General features: G+C 44.4%; 1 protein-coding gene across 1 annotated transcript in view; it reads left to right on the top strand.

Moving 5' to 3' along the window:
• The window catches only part of LOC139215154 (protein MTSS 1-like), a 46,747-nt gene that overhangs the window by 9,201 nt on the left and 22,807 nt on the right, over positions 1-14,739 (top strand). The window contains exon 3 of the mRNA XM_070846024.1: positions 1,291-1,364. Within this exon, the coding sequence (XP_070702125.1) occupies positions 1,291-1,364 (74 nt within the window). The remainder of the gene's footprint in view (positions 1-1,290; positions 1,365-14,739) is intronic.

Below are 14,739 nucleotides of genomic sequence, written 5' to 3'. Positions count from 1 at the left end.
ACACACACACACACACACACACACACACCAATGAAGGTCATGTACACACACGAACATGTCGAGAAACATTCAAACAGCAAACACACACTTTTCAACATTAGCTCTTTGTGGACAGTACCTCCACACTTATTCATAAACACACACTCACCCCTTCAAGTCATTTACCGCCCACCAACATCCACCTTCACACAACCACAAACTACACACACACACACACACACACACACACACACACACACGTGCACAACTCAATTAACCTTCTGTGGGTGGCAGAGATTAATGATGCCACCATAAAGTCATTATCAGTGAGATGGATCAGCAGAGGCCTCCAGAGACTCTGCACCGGGCCAGAGGTCAGCAGAGGTCACAGCTGATTACAAACACTCTGACTGCATCCTTCGTCCTCTTCCTCGCCGCAGCGCCTCACATCATGGTGCCGCACCACACGTTAGGCAGCTAAAGTCTGAGGATTGACACCACCGTACCGCCGTGTCTTAACCTGATCTCTACATTTACTAGCTTTCAGCAAGGAAACTCAAACAGAAGGACGAGTCACTACGTCCCCGTGCAGCACTGGTTTATCTGTTTTCAACGTACTTTTCATTTGATTTGTGTGTTAATTCAATAATTTATTAGCCTGCAAGTTACGTTAGAGTCATGCTAGATTTGAAACGGACCGGAGCTTCATATGCAGATGTGACTAGTGACTAGACGAGCATTAACTAACTAACTAACTAACTAACTAAACTACACTCAGCTAATGTTATGTAATCATGTAAACATAACAGAAGCTATTATTAATCCAGTCAATCTCCCTGAAGCAGCGTCTGGATTGAAATAAAAGGAAGACAGAGTATTTATTTATCTTAAACTAAATCTTCTCAAAGGACACTTGGCTTGTTTTATTTCCATGACCAGTATTTGAATTGGACTTTAAAGTACGTCTGTAGTTGTGCTTAGATAAGACCAGCAGCAGACAGGATGAGGTTATTAGGGGTTTTATTGTGCTGCTCTGTTCATAGAGGAAAGGAACCAAGCAGCCGGTCCTTGATTTCAGTTTAGTTTGACATAAAACATCAGCTAGCAGTGACTTGAAATCTGCCTGTAAAATATATTTACGTGAGGGTTTAGAAACACGTGTGGAGATGAAGATAGATGTGAGACGTTAGATGACTGTGGTCAGGGCGAGATGAGAGGAAACATTCAGTAGGGTATAACTTTAATGACGTGAGCGATTGATTCATCAGATATCTCTTCCTCATCCAAGCCTTCCTCTGTTGTGTCTCCCAGGACGACGGTTGTCGCGGTAGCAGCCTTCCTGGATGCCTTTCAGAAAGTGGCCGACCTCGCAACCAACAGCAGAGGTACATGTCAACGTGTCCGTCCGTGTGTGTCTGTGTGGACGTTTGCTGCTGCGTTTGTGGTTTTTACTGACGAAGATGAATAAATGATGGCGATCGTTGGACTTGTGCTGATGTGGTGATGGATGATAGCTGATGTGATGATGGATGATAGCTGATGGAGGCTTGGAGCTGCTCACTGCACTCATTTCTGAGCCTCGATCGACATCAGAGTCACGTCATGAGCTCAGGGAGCCGACAGGTCGTATCAGACTGACAGAGGAGTGCGAGCACATGAAGGAAGCTTCATGTTGTGAAGTGAACCTGAATGAATTGTTCTTTTATGGATGTATTATAAGACCTGAATTCTGCCGCTGCTCATCCTTACTTCCAGTGTGTCCAGGTGCCACTGGATGTTCCTGCTGCAGCTTTTCTGCCATGTTGTATATTTTTAAGCCCATGAGGGGGTTTAATCTTTGTAAATCTTTTTTGGTGTCTGGAAAAGTCTGAATGGTGTCACCGCTGTGGTACAGGACATTCACGTGATGTTCAGTGGGCTCCAGAACCCAGAACCACACCTGGAAGCTATAAACTTCTTTTTCATGAGAGATGTTCTTATTGGGTTGAATAGGTGCCGTCTCGTGTGGCATCGACACGTAGGCTGAAATTATTTTCTCCTCAAACCCAAAATGTTGAAAAACAATGATCTTAATTTCACCTGCAGTGGAGGATTATGGATGAAACTGTTGTTAATATGTGCTGAAGAAGGGTTTGTGTCCTTAAAGTCACATGGTTACTGAGTGGTCATGGAAGCAGTGTGGATTTTACAATTATTCTTTTTGGATTTATTGTGCTGTCACAACTTTTTGGCATTAATAGACAGCGTCCCTTACAAGTAATGTAGCAAATGAAGTAAACTAAACTAAATTCACAACTTTAAATGAACACAGAGACAAAGTTTGACTTATATCTACTGATGTACTGGTGGCCACGCCCACAGGAAGTGACACGTATCTAAAGCCAGTGTGACCTGTTGGAGAAGCCTTTCGGAGACGGCCTGGTCTCTCTGATGTCGGTGTGAACGCTCAGACTAACGCTGGACTCCAGAGGTCTGTGTTGTGACTGTGGGGAGGCAGCCTGCACGTTTTTCATGGATTTGTACTTTTCCACCATTGACTAATGATCAGTGGGGGCCGTCTTCCCCATCGCCAGACTGGAACATCAATACATGTCGCTTCCTGGATTGATTGAATGAAGCCGTGATGGGCAGCTCGGTTTGGTTGTGTGTGTGTGTGTGTGTGTGTGTGTGTGTGTGTGTGTGTGTGTGTGTGTGTGTGTGTGTGTGTGTTGACTCTTTCTGTGTTTCATGTTTTTATCTCACTGGCAGCCTTTGTCCATATTTCCATTTTTTCATGGATTCTCTGTACTTTGTTTTGGGAAACTGTGTGTGTGTGTGTGTGTGTGTGTGTGTGTCCACAGTGGGATGTGGGCCAACTTCCTGCCTGTCGAGGCGACTCGTTGTCACAATGACAACAGTAGCCGAGGAAACAATCAGTCAATGCCGCGATGATTCTAGGGCTCTGGGTCACAGCCGCTCTGTAATTGACTGTGTGTGTGTGTGTGTGTGTGTGTGTGTGTGTGTGTGTGTGTGTGTGTGTGTGTGTGTGTGTGTGTGTGTGTGTGTGTGTGTGTGTGTGTGTGTGTGTGTGTGTGTGTGTGTGTGTGTGTGTGTGTACTAGCTGTTACACCTGCAGTGTGTTGAATTATTGGTCTCTTTCAGCCACTGTGAGGATAATTAGTGGTTTGTGGAGCCACACCTGAACGTCCCCGACTTCCTCTGAGCTCGTCCAGGCCTAAAGGTCGACCTGTGGACAGTCAGTCTGCTCTGATGGATGTGTTGGATTATTTAAATGAAGGGGGAACTCCTATCAGCCTCCTCATCCTCATACATTGCATTTCTAGTGCATGGGAAGGTGGAGGGATGGAGGAGGGGTGAGAAGTGAGAAACAGATGGAAGTGGTGTTGGAAATGGGGAGAAAGTGGGTGTGATTTAAAAAATGTTTGGCCAAAACTGATAAAATGGAAGATTAGAAGGAGTTAAAAACAGAGGAGGATGGGGGGAGGAGGAAGAGCAGGTAGAGGAGAAAGATGGAGGGCAGATGGCGACGGGGGGAGATGATGTGAAAGATGGATGGAGGGATGGAGGCCGGAGACGGGAGGGAGGCTCTTGGCTGTCGTGTCCAGCCGGCTGCTGCTAGTGCTCATGGCAACGAGATGGAAATCAGTGCAGGATTCAGGGAGAGCACAAGAAATGTTATCTTATCTTATCTTATCTTATCTTATCTTATCTTATCTTATCTTATCTTATCTTATCTTATCTTATCTTATCTTATCTTATCTTATCTTATCTCATCTTATCTTATCTTATCTTATCTCATCTTATCTCACAAACAAGTCTGTTGTCATTCTTCAGATATTTCCCGTCTTTGCCAGTATGTTTTTCAAATTAAAAGCCTCCCAGCAAAGGGAGGGCTGGAAGACTCTTAATGTGAAAAATCTGCATGAAGAGGAGAGTCTCTTTCGCCATGTGGGATATTGTAGAAAGTTGCTGCGAAGTATTTCTGTCCTCGGTTTATTTGCATATTGATTATTACCTATTATTGTAGGATGTGTTATTATGAGTGAGTGACCACAGTTGTTCCACAGTTTTCTCACAGAAAACACTTTGAAATCAACCTCTTCAATTTTAGATAAACAAAACAAAACCCAAGTAAAAGAAAGTCGATACAAGCTGACTTAAAATAAAAATGTTATTATTGTTTTTTTCTCATATTTATTTATGACGTATGTTCCCATTATTCTGAGCAGGTTTCTCATAATTGCTGTCAAGTGGCAGGAAGAGCTTCCATAGAGGTTTCATTCATTCATGTTGTCGTCAGTTTAAACTTTCAGCAGATGAAATGGTTCATCGGTGACGCAGATCAGTTGGTCGCTCATGTTGGACGTGAGAGTAAGAGACACAAAAGGCTGCAGGTGGTTTCAGCCCTGATTGTATTTACAGTTTCTGAGCGCTGACAGTTTGTAAAGTGGACGATCATCATCTTATCGTATCACACACACACACACACACACACACACACACACACGCTGAGATAAGACGCAGCGGGTGTCCTCTCTCTACCTGTAATTGTGTGTGTGTGTGTGTGTGTGTGTGTGTGTGTGGTGGTCCATGGTTACCATAGCAACCTGCTGCCGGGGAGGATTTCGTCCTTAAAGGGCCGGTGAGCGCCGACGCTTTGGCAGAGGTCGCGTCAATATGTCAACACCTGGTAACTGGGTGGGACAGTGGAGGAAGGGGGAGGAAGGGGGAGGAAGGGGGAGATGTGGGTGAGGAGGAGGTGAGATGGAAAGCGAAAGGGAAGGGCCGGACGGGTGTGAGAGGGGAAAGAGCTGATTTTGTTTGAAGGAAGGAGAGGAGCAGAGCGATGAAGATGGGAGGAAGAGGAGGTGAGGTCATGGGAGGAGGGGGGGGAAGGAAGGAAGGAAAGACATGATGGAAGGAATGAGGAAGGAAGGGAGTAAATAAGGAGATGGAAAGAGAAAGGAGAGAAGAGGAGACATTTTGTAGAAGGTGGATGAGAAAAGCAAGGAAGGGAGGAAGGAAGGAAGGAAAGGAGGAAGGAAAGGTGAGGCTGAGAGGAGACGATGAAGAGGAGAGACGGGGGGTTAGAGGCAACACTCTGACGATGTGTTTAAGGGCTGCTGGGAAAACTCAGAGACAACAACCATCCTTTTCATGGTGTGACTGTGTATCCGAAGCAGGTTGAGTCAGTTTTACTCAATTAAATTTCATTTTCTTATAATCAACAAGAAATGAATCGGTTGATATTAAATTTGATATTTACAAGCACAAATAAAAACATGAGACGACTTGTTGTCTCGTCTGCTGGTGAAACAAAGCAAGCAGTCTGAGTGAGTCAGCTCGGGCTGCTGGAAACCTTAATGGATCCAAATGTTTAATCAGATGAGCAGTTTTTAATCGATGAAGGGCTCAGGAGGAGGTGGAGCAGGTTTGATCTCCTCTTGTCCAGACAGGGCTGTACGCCACAAATCACACTCTTCACTTTTACTCTTTTGTCATTTCGACATCCCTTGGCGTTCCTCCACACGGTGTGAACGTGGAGGAGAGGGAAGGTTAAACAGAACGGAGGGATTCTGAACAGGAGGTTTGGGTGTAAAAGTGTGGCACGGACCAGAAAACTGTACTTTGCCAATGTCGTCACAGGCCTTTCAAAAACAACACTAACCTCTTAACTGGTGTGTGAGTGTGTGTGTGTGTGTGTGTGTGTGTCCGCCCATTTAGCATTTCATGAAACTGAATGATAGTCAGAGCCCCATTCTTATGAACATGTCTGTTTTGTGTTTCACCTTCAAACGTCCTCCTGTTTCATCAAACAGCATCTGGAAAGTTTGATTCTGACGTCCAGATGAGAGGTTTTTTTTTTGATCCATCTGCTCTGAGACTGCGTGTTAGCGTCAGTAAACTGGAGTGGACCCTTCATACCTCCAGCCTGGTCACAGAGCGGCTGCGTCGCATCAGCTTCTGAGCCACTAAAGGCTTTAAAGGCCAGATGTTGTTTTCGGTCCCAACATATTGTTGTTCAGCCGTGAGCAGAGCTGCAGCGTACGGAGCTGAGAGGAAGCTGCAGGATTTAAAAACTCCCTCTGCTCCTCTTCAGGTGACGTCCAGCAGTCTCCAGCTCCCAGCAAAGACAAATACCAGCATCACATTGAGCTGCGACTACAACAGCAACCATGACCTCTTTACAACTGAGCCATAAAACCAGAAGTCATTCAAACATCTCGTTCCAAATCAGTGGGCGTTAATCTGCCTCCACTCTCCTGGTTTCAGCTTTTCCACCACATTTTGGAACGCGGCTGCAGGGATTTACTCCCATTCAGACACAAGCATTAGTGAGGTGCAGAGGTCGATCTATTAATCGGCTCCGATGAGGCTTTTTACAAACCGTCGTCATCGCTGGAGCTTGGCTCTGATAGTGTCTGAAGGCTGTGCGGCCTCACCGGCCACGCCACAGGGAGAGGTGTGGTCCTCGTCTGTAGTTTTACCCTCCAGCAGCAGACCGCTCGGCTCCCAGGCCGCCCGTCCCCGGAGCCGACTGCTGTGTTTAGAGGTGTCACTTGGTTTTGTTTTAGTCCGCCAAGTTTTGCATTAAGTCTCCACAGCAGTGTTTTTTGGGGCTGCTCTTATAAAGGTACTATTTTTATGTGTGTTTGATGTATCAGCCTGTTCTGAGGTCTGTGATCGTTCCGGTTCACCCCAAAGGTGTTGGCTGAGATCAGGCCTCTGTGGCCAGTCAAGTTCTTCCACACGACTCTGGGAAAAGCTGACTGGTTGAAACATGAAACGTGTAAACAGGTGCTTTCACGCCGAGCTCTCTGTAAACCTCTTGACATCGCAGGTCTCGGTTCGCCTCCAGTGGAGCTCCGGGTTTGATTTCTAGCGTTAAAGCGAAGCCGACCGACCAGATCACCGTGCTGTGAAGGCTTACCCAGCATCACTCCTTCTCCTCTCCTGTAGCTTCTTAGAGTTTCACCTTCTTCCACTCTGTCTGGAAAAAGAGAATCTCAAAAGGGGGAGTGAGAAATTCTCAAATCCTCCGTCGGACAGGAAGTGATTGAACATTTGGATTTCATTTTGATAATTGTAAATGTGACACGCAGCTTTTGCCGATTGGTTTCTCCCTGTGGATGCTGCTGCAGCTGAGTGTGTGTGTGTGTGTGTGTGTGTGTGTGTGTGTGTTGGTGAGGTCGACTCCTCGGCAGCTCACAGATGGCCTTCTTTGGCAGCTCGTCATTTAATGATATCATCTCAGTCGCAGGTGAGTGATGTCATATCTGCAGTGTCCACACATGCCAGCGTTTTTAGTGGATAGTTTCATCAAGGTCAGATGGAGGCTCGACGCTCACACGTAAAAACACGCCGAGCTGTTTCTACAGAAGACGCCGGCATGTCTGAGCGTCTGTCGAGCACATGTTGATTCTCCTGGAAACACTCAGACTAGCTGCTGTGACGTTTGTGTGTTTTGTGTTGTTTCCTTTAGAGTTTACATGGAGGCTGAATGAAGGGATCCCATTAGATGTGCGTTTACGTGCTCCAGGCTGTGAAGCATCTGACTGATGGATGTATAATAACCCGAGCTGACTAAAACGGGGATGAAATGATTCGGTGGTGCAGCTCTCCTACGATCCTCTGAATCTTTATAAGCTGAAAGGTTTAAATCCTGGCAGAGAAACGAGTCCACGACTTTACAGCCACTTCTTTTAAAGCCATTGAAGATGTAGTTACACAGTCTGGCCACTAGGTCGTATCGGTGTTAAAACACGTCCTGCGATCTTGGTCTGATCTACCGGAAATATAACAGAAGAAGAAGAAGATGATTTCACAAAGACAGACTGGAGACAAACTGTTGGAATAAGTGTTAACGTGGTTATTGGACACTAATATTTTCCGTTTGAACGGACTATCAGAGGTTTAAAGGTCGAGCCCAAGTGGTTATCTGAGGCTTGATCTGATTGATTATTAGTAGAGGATTGGGGTCCATGGAAAGGCAGCTGGTCTTTTCTGTGCTTTTCAAAATAAAATAAGACGTAACCTGTTTCTGGCAGCAAAAACACATTTCCACTTCCTGTCTTGTGCTCCTCTGCTGAATGTGTTTTTCCACAGTGTGTTTTCTCTTTTTCTGTTTCCAGCCTGGTGCCTATTAAGACATTATTTATGGCGCACTCACAGATATCATTTGGTCAAACGTAATTCTCCAGCTGACCTCCGTGGTGGCGCCAGCCGAGGCTTCTGGGAGATTTGTGACGTAGCTTAAAAGACTCACTGGGTCACATGTAAACATGGAGACAGCTGAGAGCACCGTCGCCTTTATGAAGCTTTCTTTCTTTGACCTGCTGTTTAATTTTTAAAGCCTGATCTGGATCAAAGATGAAAGCAAAACCACCAGGATCAATAATTCATAGGATTCAGGGGCAGACCATGAAATATCTGTGACATTAAAGATTAATGTATAAATTAAAGTGAATCTTTAAGTGTGAGTTGTCAAATATCCACAGGCTCATGTTAACGTGACTCCTACTAGACATAAAAGCTCTTTTATTATTATATCTGTTAAATTATAAATATCCCAAACTTTATTATATGAAACATTATGATACTAAATTACTTTGAGATATTTGAACATTTTAAAAATCAATTTAATTTAATTTCAAATAACATCTTTGAAGTTTACCAGAAAGAATTATGTGATTTGACACAAACTATATGGAAATGTTCACTGTTACTCCACTTTAGGCTGCTTTAAGTTTATGAGAAGTTGTTTATTTCCTGAATAATTTCCATGAAAGAAAAAAACTTACAATCTTATTTACAATTGGAAACTTCATTCTTCACGTGTTTGCACTTTTAAACTGTAAAACATTTAAACTGCCACCAGTTTCCAGCAGTTAGAAGCAAAAAAGTATTTATTTTTCAACATGTAATTCATGTTAAAGTTCAGTGACATCTCCCTTTAAAAAGACCAAAACAGCCTTAAAAATGAGCTTAAAGAGGCCTCAGGTCGTCGGTGTGTCAGAACTGGTCTGGAGTCTGGTCTGGGAGGTTGACCGAAGTGTCCGTTCTTCTCAAACACAGCAGGACTGCAGAGGAAATTAGATACCAAACTATAGCATCAGATAGAAACAGTGGTGACGATAAAACAGAAGAACTGAGAAGTCATTTAGGAGGCTGATTCTAAACCAGGTCCAGGACTAAAGAGTGTGGGTGTGGGTGGGTCAACCAGTGTGTGAATGTGTTTCTACAAAGTTTGTCCATGTTACATGAGCCCGTTTAGAGGTTTTTATTATAAGCTCCCACCTTTCTGCCAGTTGGCTTGAATACAAACACACCTTCTCTCACACACACACACTTTACTTTACCTCCGTAACAGTATTCAGCCTCACCTGACGAGGTGTCGTCTGAATCTGTCTACAATCTTCTTTGTTCCTCAGCTTCACCTGATGAAGATCTGAGGGCCAACACGTTGTATTTTTAATAAAGTACAAACCTGCCAACAAGAAACTGTGTGTATGAGCCTTTAAACCTCTGAGGGGGGGAAACGGTGGACTGACCGACTGACCATCCAGCATCAGAGCAGACTGTAATGCTCCTGGTCTCAGCTCGCTCTCATCCTACCTGCTAATCATCTATTGGAATAATCTTTTATTTGTCACGACGGTGTGGCTTTGTGGCGCCACCTCTTCATATTGTTCCCACACAGGAATACAGGACTGTACCTGCTGCATGTGTGTGAGTCAGCCAGAGGGTGTGTTTGAATTATTAACCAGGGGCGCCCAGCAGGTGAGGCTGTGTGTGTGTTCTTTTCATCTCCTGCACAAACTGCTCCTAATTAGTTGTGAGGCCCCACCCGTCTGAGGCGGCATGAGAAAGAATAATTCAGAGCTCCCTTTGCAGGTCTGGACTCGGGCTGTGTGCAGGTCTCTGTGGAGACACGTAGGGAGGGAGGGAGGCAGGGAGGGAGGGAGGGAGGGAGGGAGGGATTTCCCCTCAGCTGCTGACCCATGATTTTTATTTTATCACATAAAGAGCCGTTGTTCTTTTCTTTGTTTTCATGGCGCCTGTCTGGTTGAATGAGACTAAATTCTGAAAAGGAAAGAGAGCTGAGCATCAGTCCTGGTTGTCGGAGACTCGTCTTGTCTGCCCCCCCCCCCTCCTGAGAGCGGTGGTTGTGGTGCTGGAGGTCACCAGCAGGAGGTGGGAGCCATTTGTAAAGGCTGAGCGGCTGTTCAATAATTCACCACACCGCCATCGTGCTGCAGTGATGAACTCTGGAGCTGCTTTATGTCGAAGATTTAACCCCCTTTGACCGACGCTGGAGCTCCTTTAACTCATTCTCTTCTCATCAGCACACAGTCAGATGGCTTCCTTCTGCGTGACGTGAAAGACAGACAACATTTAGAGCCAGATGTTCTCCTCAGCAGCTGGAGGAGACCAAAGCCGAGGACACAATGCAAACTGTGCTAATGCTAATCTGACCATGGTTCTGTCAGGTTCTGTTCCTTTTTGGGTGACGTAAATGATGAGTATCGCCACAAATATCGCTCCTGCTGGATAAAGCTAGCTTTATTCTCACTGCAGTGTCCTCAGTGATGTAACGTGATGCCTGCTGCACTTCAAGATGGAGGCCGCCGCTTGGAGACCACAGGGACTGCTGCTCTTCTCTATAGTTCTAATTTTACATTTGTAACACACGATAGCTAGTTAGCTTTGCACATTGCACATGTTCTTTATTCAGTGGACTGATTCTGATGGTGGGACGTCGCTCTTCAAACTGACGGGCCGCTGTGAGCTGTCTCCATGTTTGGTTTGTGATCTTCTTCTGGCAAACACTGGTTGGTTTCCACCCACGCAGAAGGATTTGTTTTTTCACCCCCTGGTGTTTTGGAGAATTACTGCAGCGGACGACACGTTGAGCACGAACGCCGCTGTGCACCATCTGTGAAGGGCCGCAGCACAGCGTAAGGTGCTCCATGCTAACGTCTGAATGGAGACCATCACAGCTTTTAGCGTCGCTGATGCTGAGTTTATTTAGACATAAAAAAGACATAAAAAATGTACTTTTTAGAGATTTTTACATTGAATAAACACAGTAAGTAAACAGAAGTAAGAATGTGTGTCTGATTGTTGCTGTCGATGTACCATTGGTCTAGTGTGTGTGTGTGTGTGCCATCTCCAGAGAGCAATGGGAGGATCAAAGTGTTGTCTGGCTTAACAGACAACAGCCAATCACACATGAGAGAGAGAGAGAGAGAGCTGCCCCAACAGGCTTTTGGTAGTTCACACACACACACACACACACACACACACACACACACACACACACACCTGAGCACACTGGCAGAAGCACTACGGCCAACATAGACCTCCCACACAGTTCATCGGTGCCACAAACACAAAGCTGCAGTATCATTAAGTGTTCGTGTGCTGCTCAGCACCAAACTCTGTATAATAAAAAAGCAGGTATTAAGGCAGCGTGCTCTTAAAACTAATTTCAGGTGTCTTCACAGATCAAACTGTGGAGTTTCAGAGGGGAAATCAGCATTTTTGCTTCCCAGCTGATCACGAGTGAACATACTGTACATTATTTGTACTACTTTTGCTCAAATTTGGTTTGTTCATCCCGGTCAGTTTCTCCTCCTGGTCTTATATGACGGCACAGTGACTGACTGACTAGTTGCAGCTCTGGACATCTTCTAGGAGAAATGAAGAATTAATTTGTGGTGTTCTGATCTTCATTTGTTGTCAAACTGCAGAGTCTTTCCTCCGTCGTGGTCAGTTTGGTCTGTTCTTCTTCTTTAAACACTAAGAGAAGAGACTGTTGCTTTTCTCCGAGGAGTCTTTAATGGGATGTAGTAATCAGCTGTGTGTGTGTGTGTGTGTGTGTGTGTTAAACTGCTTCAGGGTCTTTTGAATAGATTACAGCTCATTAAACTGCAGACGACCAACACAAGCCGGGCTGTCTCAAACTCTGGGTTTGTGTGTGTGTGTGTGTGTAATTAACGTTAAGTGCTTGGCCTTGTGTGTGTGTGTGTGTGTGTGTGTGTGGAGATAAGGTAGAGCTACAAAGAGACACTTCACCTACGCTCACAGCACACTGTTATTATCTCTGCCCGTTTGAATCTCTTCCTTTTCCACACTGGAAGCCTTCTTTTCTCCTCTCTGCGCTCTGGTAACTTCTGTTTACTGTCAACATGTTTTCCTGGTTTCACCGCTGCTCGGCACGGCTACAGCCGCTGATTACAGCCCCGACTTTCAATCAGTGACACTTCTGTCGTGCACGACGCTCTGCAAGACGACTTAATGGTGAATGTTGGAAGTAAGAAGTCGGGATGTGGAGGGGCCGGACGCTTGGGCGTAATAAACACTGAATTTCAAACATGGTGGCTGTAACACCCATTTGGAGAGAGTCTGGAGCTTATGGGCGATAAAGATGGCCGACAGCCTGGACACAGTAATATTCTACGTAGTGGTTCAGGTTTCAGAGCCGTCTCTTTTGCAGAAGATTTGTGTTGCAGAGAATCTTTTAAGTTTGACCACTAGGCTGAAATTCATTCAAGAGTCAAGACTTTATTGTCACATGCTCAGCAGTTACATGAAGCAGTCACTGAAATTCACAGTATCATTAAAGAAAAACACACCAGCAAGTAGTAATATAAAATAAGGTATATACAACAACAAAATAAAATAAAATGTACAGCTAAATAGATAATAGATAAGATAAATTAATTCATATCATTTATTAACTTTGAGCTGAATCATTTTTCTACTGATAGAGTAACTTTCTAAGGCTGGAGTGTGAATTGTACATAAATGAGCGTCAGTTACATCCAAGCTCTTCTGAAACATGTTCACTAACCATGAAACTTCCCTGTTTGCTGAATCTGAACATTTAATGAAGCAGATTCAAAGGTTTTGTTTCACTTTACTTGGGAAAGTTGGGATTTCTGTTTTTTTAATCACTCCATAAATCAACAGCCATTAAAACCAAAAAGAATCTCCATTGTTTTAGGAAAGAAACGAACTATACATCAGGCTCTGAATGATCTATGAACAAAAACACCTTCAGAGTACAGAGAGGAATAAAACTGAGTCAGTGTCAGGAAAAAAACTCATTTTGAGAAATGAACCTTTAAAGATGTGAATTTAGGAGAAATCTGCAGACACAAATAGACAAAGTGAAGTAAAATAAATATCTAAATGTGTGTTTTGGACGTTTTCTCTCCACTCGTCTGAGAGAAAAATGAACGTCTCTGTGAATGTTTTATCTCTGAGTAGAATAACATGCAGCTTCGGATGCTTCAGGTGACTGTCGATGTGTCGCTGTGGCCTCTTTCAAGCAGGTCGAACTCTGAAGTGACACAAGCTTTTAGCATTCAGATACAACTCCCTGACACACACACACACACACACACACACACACACACACACACACACACACACACACACACACACACACAGAGGGCAGTGTGTGTACACAGTCAGCCTGCCAACGTTTTCAGACTACAGATTAGTGGTGAAATAGGAGCTGTGGTTTCGTTCAGGGATGCTGGCAGCAGCTCGGGTCAAACAAATCAAACGCTCACTTTGTTTTAGTCTCAGTTCAAAGTGTGTGTGTGTGTGTGTGTGTGTGTGTGTGTGTGTGTTGGCTGAAATCCGTCAAGGCTGCGGACGATACCGTTGGACGTTGTTTTAAAATGTTGGGTTTAAAGAGCGTCTGATAGCAGCAGGATCTTGTTTCTGCATTCCAGTTTCCCCGTAGATCAAAACGTGTTTCCACCCGTCTCACGTGTGTGTGTGTGTGTGTGTGTGTGTGTGTGTGTGTGTGTGTGTGTGTGTGTGTGATAGGAGGTTGGTTTGTCGATGCTCCTGTTTTCTCAGCTGCCAGAGGAGGAGACACGACTGAGCTGTTCATCTCCGTCTGTGAATATGTGAGCGGAGATTCTCCCTGAGCTCCACAGAGGCTGATCGGTCTGGTCCAGGGGGGGGGGAAGGATGAGGGGGATCACAGAGCGAGTGACAAGTGTGCAAACATGGTTCACGTACAGTTTACAGCACATGAGGAGAAGAAAACTGGAGTGAAATATTTTTCTTGGCTTCTCTGCTGCTCTCAGATGGTTCTTCTGTGTTTTGTATCATTATTCATTCAAGACGTTTGACTTCTGGACGGCTGGTTGGGATCTGAACTTGTGCTCTGGAAGATTGTCTGTAAAAGTTCAGATAAAATCATGAGAAATGTCCACAAACTTCAGATATTATATTTGTTTTTCCTGAAGTTTAGAACTGACTTTGCTCCCAGTGAAGCTCGTGGCTGCAAGTTTTTCTATTAATGTGAGATAGTTCATGAAAAATAAACAGAAGCACAAAGTCAAGACGTTTCAAATGAGTTCAGAATCTTCTTCTCTAGTTCATGTTTGAATACTTGTTTCTTTATTGTAAAAATGCTTCATTATATTAACCTGAATCTAAAAACAGGGCGATGCAGTGAAGCTGAGGAGATGAAACTTTACATTCTGGATTCATGTGCTGATTATTTTCTCCATCAATTCACTGATTGTTTGGTTTGTAAAAATGGATGAAAGTAGTGAGAAATGGTGTCACAATGAGGCCAAAGTGACTTGTTGTGTCCTTGTTTGTACTATTTGTTCATAGTTTGGTGTCTAAACGACTCGTAGGTTCATTTTCAGTCTGCAGCTGTGAACCAGACTCCATTGACAAAAACAGTCATTTTAGCTTGTACAACACAGGCTTTCTTAGTTGGTT

This window comes from Pempheris klunzingeri, chromosome 16 (genome assembly GCF_042242105.1).
Source record: "Pempheris klunzingeri isolate RE-2024b chromosome 16, fPemKlu1.hap1, whole genome shotgun sequence".
NCBI classification, from domain to species: domain Eukaryota; kingdom Metazoa; phylum Chordata; class Actinopteri; order Acropomatiformes; family Pempheridae; genus Pempheris; species Pempheris klunzingeri.
Note: the sequence above shows the minus strand (reverse complement) of the source record. Positions and strands in the feature narration are given on the sequence as shown.